The sequence below is a fragment of the Salmo trutta genome, chromosome 15 (assembly GCF_901001165.1).
Source record: "Salmo trutta chromosome 15, fSalTru1.1, whole genome shotgun sequence".
Classification (NCBI taxonomy): Eukaryota; Metazoa; Chordata; class Actinopteri; order Salmoniformes; family Salmonidae; genus Salmo; species Salmo trutta.
The window spans coordinates 15443363-15457133 of NC_042971.1; the positions used below are offsets into that span (position 1 = coordinate 15443363).

The 13771-nt window shown below is 42.2% G+C and overlaps 1 protein-coding gene across 1 annotated transcript in view; it reads left to right on the forward strand.

Annotated features, from left to right (window-relative positions):
- Positions 1-10058, forward strand: part of stk32a (serine/threonine kinase 32A) — a 67657-nt gene extending 57599 nt beyond the window's left edge. The window contains exons 12-14 of the mRNA XM_029690504.1: positions 7381-7445; positions 7814-7949; positions 9641-10058. Coding sequence (XP_029546364.1) covers positions 7381-7445; positions 7814-7931 — 183 coding nt within the window. The 3' untranslated portion in view covers positions 7932-7949; positions 9641-10058. The remainder of the gene's footprint in view (positions 1-7380; positions 7446-7813; positions 7950-9640) is intronic.
- Positions 10059-13771: the final 3713 nt, after the last annotated feature.

Genomic DNA, 13771 nt, shown 5'->3' on the forward strand with positions numbered 1-13771 from the left:
CATTGCCATATATTGATCTGTGCCATTCACTTTGAACTGGACTATTTTTACAGCATGAGTGGTCATGAGTAGATGTTCTTGTTTTGAGATCAAAGCAAGAGCGACATGTAGTGACGTGTGTACATTTGTTCATATCCTTTGCTAGTTAGTGAGTTTTTAGCTCAGTTATAGATAATTTGTAGTCTGCGATGGGGGAGTGATTGCTTCCTACAAGAGCATAAAATATGTGCATTTCTAGACAGGTAAAGAGCATTTTTTTGTCTTAAAGGGGCTGTGTTTTCCATGTTAAAATGTTATGGGATGCATTTTCTCCATTGTTTTTGACGTTAGGCAACTCTGGTAGGCCTACATTATCATCAAATAGCTACAGTAGCCTACTTGACCACTGTTAAAACTAACTTAAAGCGGGTACAGCCTCAGTGTTCACAGTAAACGTGCACCGGACGTGGCACAGAATTTTCACAAAGTTCAAGTTTGCGCTCAGCAGACCTGAAATTTGCTCACTGACGAAAAACATTAGAACGAACATTGGCTATATGTATCGTTTCATCCTGGGCTGAATTTAAACAATAGCTGTTGATTACTTCCCAAATGCTACTGTATATAGACCTAAATAGCATCATTGATGATATGTGATTGCTGAAGTATGGTTACATTTCATTTGCTCTGTTGAACATACCCTTTGGAAAGACTTCGATAGCAACACTGAATCTATTAAGTGGAGATTTTTCAGCAATCATTCTCACGATAGCACATTGGTAATAGTAAGTGACAAATATCAAAGCTAAGCAGTGCTGGGTTTGGATAAAACCCTGGGCGGAAGACGGAAGGGATAGCTGTAGATAGGTCAACTCTCCTTAAGGAGGTGCCAGCTAGCAGAGGCGTCATGCCCATAGGCCCTGTGCCCCCTCAGATTTGTCCTGTAAAATGATTATATACTGGGGAGGTTTCCCTGTAATACAACTAGACATCTAGCAATTTTATGAAGTTGGCTTTAGCTAGCCCTGAGCCTCGTTTCCCAGTTGCGATGTAACTTATTAAGCACTATGACGATAGTACCAGATGCATCATTATTCATGAGGCAGCTTTTTAAGTGTTTCCCAAACATGCACGTAGAGAGAATGTTCACTAAGTGCGTCGTTACACCATGCGTCAATACTGATAGGATCGAAAGAAAAGCAGCGCTGCTCTCAGACCAGCTTTCTCCATTCAAATCTTACCTTAACATTAGAGTCATTCCCCAAGAGCGATATTACCACCTCGGGCTGCAAATAGGATATTGAGGCGACCTATTATGCTCACCAAATAATAATGCAGTAAATCACAGATTGGGCACAGCATTGTGCAAATGTTGTCACACACCATGAAACAAATTGTGGCAAAAATGACAGACAGTAGCCTAGTCACAAAATATAATTCAATTGATTGAACATGAAATAGATTTAAATATGATTAAATTAGCCTATATAGGCCCATGTAGCCTATGTATCATCTTGGCTTTCATTTGAAGCATCATTCTATCCTTCACTTGTTCGTAACAATTGCAAATATTTAGGCAATTTTGTATTTGTAGTTCTGAAGTTATCGACAGTCACTTGTGGGGTTGCATGACACCCCTGCTGCTTAGCCTGTAGTTTTGTTCTCATAGTGGATATTACGTTGAAGATCTGACGTTGTTTCCAAGGTAAAAATGCAACATATTTTGTCTATGTTGAAAATTGGTTACCATGATGACGTAATCCTGTAGTTGAAATTGTATCCTCAAAACAACAGTTTACGTTGATGACTTTTTTCAAAAATCCAATGTATTTTCCAAGGAGATTCCATTTCACAATACGTTAACAAATGACGTTGGATTTAACCTGTTTGTGCCCAGTGTCATAAAGAATACTGTTCAACGTCTTGGAGATAGGAACCTCAAAGCATTGGGCCTCCCAGTTCCATTTTGTGAACCATACTAAGAATGCTTCATACATGCCTTCTAGCTGGAAGTGCACTTAACTACATGTATTTTTAAACAAAACCAGTGAGCCAAGGATACTTTTCCCCCCACAACTATCTAAAATGGGAAGACAGCATTGTGCGCGTGCTTGTGTTTCTTCGTGCATGCATGAGTGTGTGTTTGTGTGTTTACGCAGGGACCTCTGGGACCACTTGTGGAGAGGAAGGAGGACATATAATTCTCTTGCCTGTAGTGCAGAGAGAGAGAGAGAGAGAGAGAGAGACAGAGAGACCCATTACGTGTAACCATTTCTAAAGCAGTGCAGATCAATATTGTATGAATGGCAGGCGGGGCGCTGCCCAAATATCTCGCCCTGCTGCCGGCTCATTACCGCAGGCTTCCTCCTTTCTCCTTCTTCCTCACCCCTCTATTTCTTCCTCTCACATTATGTTCTCCTTTTTTGTGACTCCGCAACCCTCTCTCTCTTTCTCTCTCTTATTTTCTCACTTCTTCTCAGCCTCTACAATGTTCTCTATCTCCCTACATCTCTCTCCTCCCCCTCTCTCTCCCTCTGCCTATAATGGACAGTAGAATTTGTTCAATTAAATCACAGATAATGCAGTTAGGAAATTGGACTTGTTTTGTCGTGAACAGCATAAATAGGCCCATCCTTCCGAATGAAATTGTATTGGTCGGGCACACATATTTAGCAGATTTTATCGTAGTTGCAGCATTTGTTTCTAGCTCCAACAGTGCAGTAATACCTAATGATACAAAACAATACACACAAATCCCCACCGAATTAAACTAAATTAAGAAATCAGAACGAGCAATGTCAGAGTCCGGAATATAAATACATATACACTGAGTGTACAAAACATTTTCATGACAGACTGACCAGGTGAAAGCTACATTATGATCCCTTATTGATGTCATCTGTTAAATCTATTTCAATCAGTGTAGAGAAGGGGGGGGGGGGGTTAAAGAAGTATTTTTAAGCCTTGAGACAATTGAGACGTGGATTGTGTATGTGTGCCATTCAGCGTGTGAATGGGCAAGATAAGAAATTTAAGTTCCCTTGAATGGGGTACGGTACTAGGTGCCAGTTTCCAGTGTGTATCAAGAATGGTCCACCACCCAAAAGACATCCAGCCAACTTGACTCAACATGGGCCAGCATCTCTGTGGAACGCTTTCGACACCTTGTAGAGTCTATACCCCGATGCAAAAGGAGGTACAACTCAATATTAGGAAGGTGTTATTAATGTTTTGTACACTCAGTGTATATGTATATAATGGTGTGCATAGACAGTGTAGACAGTGTATGAAAAGAAAAGGTGTGTACAGCAGTAGTAATATAGGATGAGCCTTGACTGAATACAGTATATAGATATGAGGTGGGTTAAACAGTATGTAAACATTATTAAAGTGACCAGTGTTCAATGACTATGTACATAGGGAAGCAGTCTCTAAGGTGCAGGGTAGAGTACCGGGTGGTAACCGGCTGGTAACAATGACTAAGTTCAGTGCAGGGTACTGGGCGGAGGCCGGCTAATGGTGACTATTTAACAGTCTGATGGCCTGGAGATAGAAGCTGTTTTTCAGTCTCTCAGGCTCAGCTTTGATGCACCTGTACTGTCTCTGCCTTCTAGATGGTTGTGGGGTGACCGTGGCTCAGGTGGCTGAGATCCTTGATGATCGTCCCATTTGCACAGGGTGGGGTTCAGAGTTTAGTAATGAGCTTGGAGGGCACTATGGTGTTAAAGGCTGAGCAGCAGTCGATGAACAGCATTCTTACGTAAGTATTCCTCTTGTCCCGATGGGATAGGGCAGTGTGCAGTGCGATGGCGATTGCTTCATCCGAGGATCCATTGGGGCAGTATGCAAATTCCGTCCTCCATTCACCTGACTCATTTCTATGACTAAGATAAAGGCAGAATCTGAAACGGTCAGAACCAACTGTATGGCGGTCAGATAGTTATTATACACAATGATGTTACCGAATTGACGTCTTGAGGCTATATCTGTACAATTGAAATAGACAATGACGTCAACTGTATCTTTACCATCCTGGAAAACAGCTAACAGAAAGATCGCTCTAGGTTGAGTTTGTAAAATGAAATGTTTAATCAAACAGCTGGGCATAATTCACTTCTGAACTTCCACTGCGCTGCTCAGCCTGGCTACCTTGTCGGCTCCACAGGGGGCTGTCGTTCTACAGGTGGAGAGCTCATCCCATACCGTCTGTCTGTCTGTCTGTCTGTCTGTCTGTCTGTCTGTCTGTCTGTCTGTCTGGGCTCTATTTTTGGCTGGCGCTACGGCGGCGCAAGTGCCAACCGCATGTTAGTTGGGAATTTCATCATGTAAAACTGGTGCTCTGGCATTTTCCACAACATGCACCAGGTTTGGAAATATACCTGTCTAATATCAGCACTGTTGTTGCAAAGCTCCGGGTCATTTACGAAAGTTACCGGAATCTTTAGTAATTTTGGTAATATATGACTACCTCCCCATAGCACTCACATTGGTAGCCATGAAGTGCTTTGAAAGGCTGGTCATGGCTCACATCAACACCATCATCCCGGAAACCCTAGACCCACTCCAATTCCCCAACAGATCCACAGATGACGCAATCTCAATGGCACTCCACGCTGCCCTTTCCCACCTTGACAAAAGGAACACCTATATGAGAATGCTGTTCATTGACTACAGCTTAGCCCTCTACACCATAGTGCCCACAAAGCTCATCACTAAGCTAAGGACCCTGGGACTAAACATCTGCCAAGCTGATCCTCAACACAGGGGCCGTGTGGTGCCAGGACAACAATCTCTCCCTCAACCTGAGCAAGAAAAAGGAGGGCTGATCACGCCCCCATTCACATTGACAAGGCTGTAGTGGAGTGGGTAGAGAGTTTCAAGTTCCTTGGTGTCCACATTACCAACAAACTATCATGGTCCAAACACACCAAGACAGTCTTGAAGAGGGCACGACAATGCCCTTTCCACCTCAGGAGAATGAAAAGATTTGGTATGGGTCCCCAGATCCTCAAAAAGTTCTACAGCTGCACCATTGAGAGCATCTTGACCACTTGCATCACCGCCTGGTATGGCAACAACTCGGCATCCGACCGTAAGGTTCCTAATAAAATACCAAAATACCAAGGTACTACAGAGGGTTGTGCATACAGCCCATTACATCACTGGGGCCAAGCTTCCTGCCATCCAGGACCTATATACTAGGCGGTGTCAGAGGAAGGCCCAAAAAATTGTAAAAGACTCCAGTCACCCAAGTCATAGACAGTTCTCTCTGCTACTTTACAGCAAGCGGTACTGGAGCACCAAGTTTAGGTCCAAACGGCACCTTAACAGCTTCTACCCCCAAGACATAAGACTGCTGAACAATTAATCAAATGGCCACCCAGACTATTTGCATTGACACCCTCCCCCCTTTGTCTTTACACTGCTGCTACTCACTGTTTATTATCTATGCATAGTCACTTTACCCCTACCTACATGTACAAATGACCTTGGCTAACCTGTACTCCCACACATTGACTTGGTTCCGGTACCCCCTGTATATAGCCTCATTATTGTTATTTTATTGTATTCATTTTTATTATATTACATTTTTTACTTTAGTTTATTTAGTAAATATTTTCTTAACTCTATTTTCTTAAAACTGCATTGTTCTTTAAGGGCTTGTAAGTAAACATTTCGGCACATGTGACAAATACGATTTGATTTGAGTATTCATTTAGTGTCCATGAGTTTCTAGTAGATAGACCATATGGTTCAAGAAAATAGCCAAATTAATGAAAAAAAGTACCTAATCAACAGTGGCATTATTTTCAAATAATTCTGCAACTCTTCCAACTATTGACTTTATTCTCAACTGCCACCAGTTTGAAGCCAAAACACTAATGGCAAATACATATTGACATAGTCAAATAAATAAAAGTACAAACCTCATATTAAACACTAACGGTATTCACTAGGTTTATGGTTTGCCATTCTATATTTTATTTTTTAAATAATCTTATTCAATTTCTTCATATATTTTACATGTGATAAGGCCACACAGAGGTCCAGAGAAAGTTACAGACAACTAGGATACTAGATGTCTTGTGATAGATTACTTCAAATCCTTGAAAGATACCAAAATTCTGCTGGTTTACTGGTAAACTTCAAAAGTTTGCAGTAAATATACCCTCCCTTTGCAACCCCTAATCAGTATGCTTGCAATGAGGTGGGAGGGGTGGCAATATTTGAGTTGTGTTCTTGAAAACTAGTGCAAAAATTTCAATTTCTTCCAGCGCATTTCGTGAATTTTAAGACCAATGGAAAGCAGGTCTTAGCAGTAACGCCTTGATTTTGTGAGCAGAAGCACAACCTATCCAGCCATGATGCACAGTGCCCTTATGCTCATGGAACAAGAGAGATGTTATTTTTGTGCCAGTAACCCTCGTATTAATAAACATAACATGTTTTTTTTCCTGTTTGGTTTCGTTTGTCTTGCCCGATGCGTTCGCCAAGTAGCCAAGCCTATCAATAAAGGGTTTGGCTTGAGAGACTGCTTTGAATAAATCTGAATCACCAAAGCTTTATTAAAGGATGAAGTTTGGGAGCAGCAAGGGACATCCCCTTTTTGTCTAGCCTACATGTATTGTAGGCCTACATTATTTTAGCCAACTCCCGTTTTGGATGTGCGTAAAACCCCCTCCATGTAGGCTACATGTGTCAATATGCCCATCATGAAACGAGAGGTGAGATGATGCTGGTCCCCCTCCTATGTAGAACTTATTTTCATGTAACCATTGCTTGTTTTCTGTTTCATATGATAAAAACCCAAGCCCCCCGTAAGCTACCCTTACCCCCTAGGCCTCAGTCTCTCTGTCTCTCTCTCTCACTCTCCTTCTGTGCTCTACTTCTCTTGTCTGCCAGGGTCTGGCGCCCCACTCTGAGAGCACCTGTGCTAGCTCTCCAGGCTGATTGGCAGGCCTGTAAAGGGGGTCAACAAACTTATAGTGGCGAGGCGTCTCAGGCCCAATCTGGCCCCATCAGTCTGCCAAACACTAACCCACCGCCCAGAGAGAGCGAGAACACGCCTGTCATAACGCTATATAGCTGCTGGGACAGGTCGTCATGGAGGTGTTTTTGTTCCCACATTATTAGCATATCTAAATGTGTGACAATGTCAGTGTAGGGCAAGTGGAGCTGTGAGAGAGGTCATGTATTTCCTTTTAAAGTTTGCGAAACTTCATCCGTCTACCTACTTCTTCATTTCTTCGAGTCCCAACAACCATTATCTGGGTCACATAAATGTAGGATCTTTAATGTCTTAAAAATATGACTCTGTGTGTGTGTGTGCGTGTGCGTGTGCGCGTGCGTGCGTGCGTGTGTGTGTGTGCGTGTGTTCTCAAACCTCTGTTGATTCCCTAGAACGGTCAGCTCCAGCAGCGCCTGAACAATGTGGAGAGGGACTTCATCATCTTCAACAGAGAAAGGTAGGAGACTCAGTATATGTCCTAAAGGAGATACAGTATAGAGTCCGGTGGCCTACATTATCACCAAAATGTGGCGCCTGCTGTCGTCCTGAGTTTTGTCTAAAATCGCCCAGATTTGATGTCCAGTTTCAATGTTAGTTGCCAGAGAACTGTTCCACCCATCCAATCAAGCTCAGCTGAGCAGTTAGGCATATTTTGCCACAGGCAACTGGACGTATTTACAGAAAAAGTTGCGATAATGAATCTTGAATGTGTCCCCTAATACTGAGTAATATATCATGATAGAATCTCGTGAAAAAAAATAATATTTATTTACATATCATATTACCAGAAAGCAAGAAATCAAGCTTTTGTCCTTCTCCTGATAGGTCAAAGAAGGCTGTGGCAGACACAGAGGTAGCAGACCTCACCACGACAGAGAAGAAAAAGGCTATCGAAGACGGACAGAACAACAACGTGGACCCGGCAGCCTACATATCAGGATAGCGGACTACGGCTTGAGCCGTAAGTCGCCACGCTAACCTGGCCACAGCTTGCAGATCACTACTAACCAATCGTCCACTTCCCCTCTCCCCTGGCCGGCGCAGGGCACTCAGATTGACCTTTAACCCTGACACATTCCCCCAACAGACAGCTATTATGCCCAGACCCCAGACTTCAGGAGCTCACATAGACTACTACTTTACAGAGTGAGGCAGGTGACCTAGACAGACAGACAGACCCTGGCTCTTTTCACTTTTCCTATGATGGGGGACGTGCCTCTCAGTGGGCAGCCCTCCTCACACTCTGCCCTGACCTGACCTGCTCTGGCCTAATGCACTATGGTCCCCCAGAGCTCTCCCCCCTCCACCCAGTTAGCCAGGCCCAGGAAATGACTTTACTATAAACCCAGCGGAGATCAGAGCCAGACAGGATACAGCCACCAAGCCTGTTATGCTGAGGCTAGGCTCAGGCCAGGCAGGAAATGAAGCATAATGTTGACAAGTAGAAGACTACGTCTGCAGCGAAAACAGTGCTGACTTTCTTTTGGAAGAGAGAGGGTTGTGAGTAGCATCACACAAAATGAATTAGGATTAGAGATGAGATATGAGGCCTTTGTTTTCAAGACTCCAACCCCAGATTCCTCTTCGAAGACAAAGAGAACCACTGTAGGCTTGAGCGCTAACTGCTGAACGTAATACGTCTCTGTGACGTTATTAGGCATCAATGTGCCTCTCAAGCAAACCAAAATGACTGGTGCTCGACATTGATATTTGTACATAAATCTTTATTGATGAATAGATTAGGTATTGTCTGTTCTGCACAGAAACATAATTTGCATACGCGTCTCCGTTAGTTGTAGCATTTATGCACAGAGGTCAAAGAGGAGTAGATGAATCCTCATTCTCTTCTGGTTTTTAGAAGGGTGCGTTTAGAGGGGTGCCAGTAGAGGAGAGTGGGGGAACTTGAACCATTTGTTACATTCAGCGTCAGTCTGCCAAGGGAAACATAGTATTCTTTCCAATAAAGATATCTAAATATATTTTAGGATGTTGTGAATCCCTGCAAATAATCCGAAATTCATGTCAAACGTGATACTTTTGAAAAAATATCTTGTTAAAAAAAAGTGGTCTCTTGGCTCAACTTACCCCGGGGAATGGGGTAAGTTGAGCCCCGGGACAGGTTAAGCAAGTTAAGCCGCCTACACATTTCTGTACTGAATGAAATAATACCACTACCTTTTTAAAATCATGTCTATCTTTATTTCCCAAACACAATCCATCACAATAACTTTTTTGGTCTTTTAATAATTTTAAGGATCTTTTAACACAGGTTTAACACCTAACAAACACTTTGTACTTTTGTAAACTCTTTTAACATAGGCCAGGCCCTGGTGTTACCTCATATCCCAGCGAAATGTCTTGCGTTACACCTGGGAAGAAAACACTTCAATTTGATCAAGTTGCTATTGGCTCAACTTACCCGTTGGCCATTGGCTCAACTTACCCCAAGGCAAACATTTTGACTATATTATCCCACACAGCTTCAAGAATGCACTTTCATGCTAGGTTTAGGACGTTATTATTGAAGCTTATAGAGACCCCAACTCATGTATAGAAAAATCTTAAAATTATCTACTGTGGTTTATTTGTTCATTTGTTTATTTGGACCTAACTTGCTTACCATTTCTTTCCATGTGGTTTCTTCCTTCACAGGCTCCATGAAATGACGACTTCTTCCTAAATATTTGGTCAAATGATACATTTTGTGTATGGTTTCCTAGAAACAAGGGTGGCTCAACTTACCCCACTCTCCCCTATGTGCCTTATACTTTTTATATAGCACATACTGGGTTTTCCCATGTAGAGAATGATCATCATATAGTCAGTTTGTTATACTGTAACTCACCGTCCTCTAGTCTAATATGTGTTTTGGAAAATAGCTTTGCCATTATTTTGACCCTCTCTGAAATACAATTCAAAACGTATCCAAGGCTTTACCTGTCCCTGGTTATCAGATCTACTCCTGGGACCTTTCTAACAACCCTTATTGGTACAGATATTCAAACTAGCATTAGGTTTTCCAGAAATGTATGTAATTCAATTACACAATGAAAGCAGAGTTGTAAAATGAGTACTGCATTTTGTTTGTCATTTGTTGTCTGTTGTTTTGTTGTTTGTTGTCAAGCAGCTGCTGCCTTAATTTATTACGTTTCTTCGAAACACCAACCTTTACCACTGCTTGTGCTTTATTACCGCGCTGCTTTTAAACAGCAGAAACACTGGTGAACGTTTCCTTTTCAATTCACAGGTGTTACCTAACTAACTGCTCATTGTGCGTATTTAATACATAGCCAGATAAATGTGGCCTTTCGTGCATTTGGCCACAGTTGGAGGCATTGGTTTAAAAAGACTGAAAAACATAGTTGTAAAAGAGAAAATAGTTGTATTAGGCTTCTCCTGTGCAAACTGCCTTGGGGTATACCACATAGCACTTAGGCTAGAGCCTGTATATTTTTCAGTCCTATTACCTGGAGCTGTGCCTCTCTATATGGTTTCTTAAAGGCCCAGTGCAGTCAAAAACATGATTTTCCTGTGTTTTATGTATATATTTCCACACTGAGGTTGGAATAATACTGTGAAATTATGAAAATTATGATAAGGCCCTTTTAGTGTAAGAGCTGTTTGAAAAGACTGCCTGAAATGTCATCCTTTTTTGGTGGGATGGAGTTTTGGCCTTCCATGGTGATGTCACCATGTGGTAAATGAGTTAATAGACCAATAAGAAAGATTGTTCCAAAGCTCTCTGCCAATAACAAGTCATTTTCAGTTTTCCCCTCTCCATTCAGAACACTCCCAGACAGTCCTAGCTAAATTCTTGCATGAGAAATTGAACTTCGCTAAGAAGCTATTTTTGTTTCTTTTTGACTATTTGAAATGAAAGCAATCACAGTAAGATACTTAATTGTTACCCAAAAAAGGCTGCATTGGACCTTTAAGGCTGGGGGTTGTAGTGGTTATGGTGGGGATTAATCCTGTAGTTGTAGGCCTGTCTGGCTTTTCCTAGGGGGGGAAGTCAAAAGCATATCAATCACACTACTGACTCTGAGTGGGAATCACCATCTCCTGGAACACCCTCCTGACATCAGAGAGAGAGAGAGAGAAGTTTGACACCTGCGTGCCCTCCAGAGAGAGATGATAGAAGGAGACTTTCTGTACATAACCTGCAAAAAATGAGGGTTAGAGAAGCGGGTTCGAATCCCATTGTCGACGGGGGAGAATCTGGCAGGCGTGAGCTGGTAACCAGAGGGTTGCTGTCATCAATATCACAGGTGCCACCTACTGCCGACTCAACCCCCTAAGTCTGCTCATTGGATGCTGCCCTCTGCTCCAGCCTCTCCAACCTAATGTGTGTTTTGTGTGTATCTGTGTGTGTATATTGAAGGGGTTGGGTTAATGCAGAAGACACATTTCCATTAACTAATAAAGTATATCTTAAAACAACGTGATGAGTTAGTCAGAGAAATACCTCACAGGGTTAAATGCTAGACCTGTTTTTGATAATGTGTGGTGTTGGTTTTCTGATTAGCCGCAACAGGAGACTAGAGGGAATACTATATAATTAATGATGGCAGATAAATAGACAAATCCATTTCAAATCAGTTTCAAACAAGCCTTTCCTCCATCTCCATGCTTCGTGTGTGGTTGATTTTCTATAACAAACTACAATGAAACACTGCCACCTAGTGTCTGTTAGTGGTAGTGCTCCTGTGTACTTAAAGGCCCAGTGCAGTCAAAAATGGGATTAATCTGTGTTTTATATTTCAACACTATGAGGTTGGAATAATACTGTGAAATTGTGAAAATGATATTTTATTGTAAGAGCTGTTTGAAAAGACTGCCTGAAATTTCAGCCTGTTTTGGTGGGATGGAGTTTTGGCCTTCCATGGTGACATCACCATGGGGTAAATTAGTTAATAGACCAATAAGAAAGAGAGTTACAAACCTCTCTGCCAATAACAGCAAATGTTCAGTTTTCCCCTCCCCAAACAGACCAAATACAATGTCTACAAATATCCTTTCACGTTTATTTCTTTCCGTCTGTGCTAATCCAGTAATGTATTTAAAATAAAGTTAAGGATTAAAACGGGGTAATGCCTCTGTTGTGTACATTCACTGTTTGTATTTCTGTAGGAGTGTCTTGAATTAAGTTGGATGAGTCTGTGTTAATGTCACTTATATGTTGGAACCAAGGTAAACACCACTGATAATGTAGCAATTGTTTAAGTATTGATTTTGCCCTTTGCAGAGATGGGCTTATGCCTGAATAGGCATGGGGAGCCACAAGACACTCAAAAGAAGAATGTTCTAGAGAGAGCGAGAGCTGTGTGCTCTCTGTCTCTCTTAAACAACCTTATGGTGTAAGTTCCTCAGTAGCCTTAGCAGGTGGCTATGGATGAGTGACAGGGCTCTAACGCGTTAGGGGCCTTATCACTATGAGCCAAAAGGGCAAATGCATGAAAACAGTCCTAAATCAGACCGACACACAGCTCTGGGTGGGACAGAGACACAGTGGAGAATGGCACCAAAGAGAATAAGCTAAGTTTAGCATCCCCCAGACAATCAATTGTAGTCTCGCAGAAACAGGAAGCACAGTTTAGGCTTGATTTGTTTGTCTGATGTGTTTTTTTTGTTTTTTTTATGAGAAGGCTTTATTGCTCCTCCTTCTTCTCCAGATTTGGCTCCAGTATTTGTTGTTACACACCAGAATGGTGAGCTCACCAAGTCATTTGGGGTGAACACACCAATTTAGCCACTGTTTCCTTGGTGAATCACACTGTATTCTTCAAAGCTGTGCATGAGCTAATATGTCATTTGGTACTTTCAGGGCTTTGCGAAGCCTATGCTGAGTTTATGTCACACCTCATTATTGCTAAGCTCCTCCACCCCTTAGAAAAACAGAGGTTATGTTCAGAGCTGCTGAGGTCATAGTGGACAACAGCCAAAGTCATGCTGCCTGTAACTAATTATCATCTGTCCTATACTGACAAAAATGTAGAACATTTTTACCTCTTCCCTGATACTACAGGCTCTCTTTTTTTTAGATCTTGCCAGAGATCAAGTCAAGACTGGAGTCCTTGTGTCCGAGACCTCTCTGTCTCTCTCTCTCTCTCTCTGACCGCCCACCCTCTCCTGTCTTAATCAGCTGGAGACATTACCTCGTAATACATCCTCAGCAAGTTACCATGCATCATGTGGTTTTCCCATTCGCTGCTAGTCTGACTGTGGCCAACTTCTCCCCAGATCCCTTTTTAAGACAAGCCCCCATTACTCTTCCTCGGTGGGCTCTGAGATCAAAGTTGATCCAGCTCTTTCCCACATTCACGGGGTAATCTGTGAGTCTCCGTGAATGATATATGCTCCTCATAAAGCCAAGTTGAAGTCAAGCTGGAGGATCACATAAGATAAGAATAACAGTGGTCTTTATTGGATTTCTCCTCAAAGAGCCTCTCTCTCCCCCCACACAAGCTCATCTGTTGTAAATGGACATACTGTATAAACTAAGTGGCCAGTGACAACTACGTTATCTTGGGAGGGTTTATATACAATGCCATTAAGTCCTTGTGAACTGGCCGCGTTTGCAAAATAATGCTGACTATCTCCCACTCCAGACTGAGATGGCGTTTTATAGAAGCAATCTTCTCAGTTTTTCATAATGACAGTCATCAAAAGTGATGTCATGATACTTTAACTGGCTATAAAATATAAAAATGATAACAGAGCGGTGACAAGTTTACTGCCAGGTTTAACAATGGGTCAGAAAATGGGAAATTCCCTAAACAATGG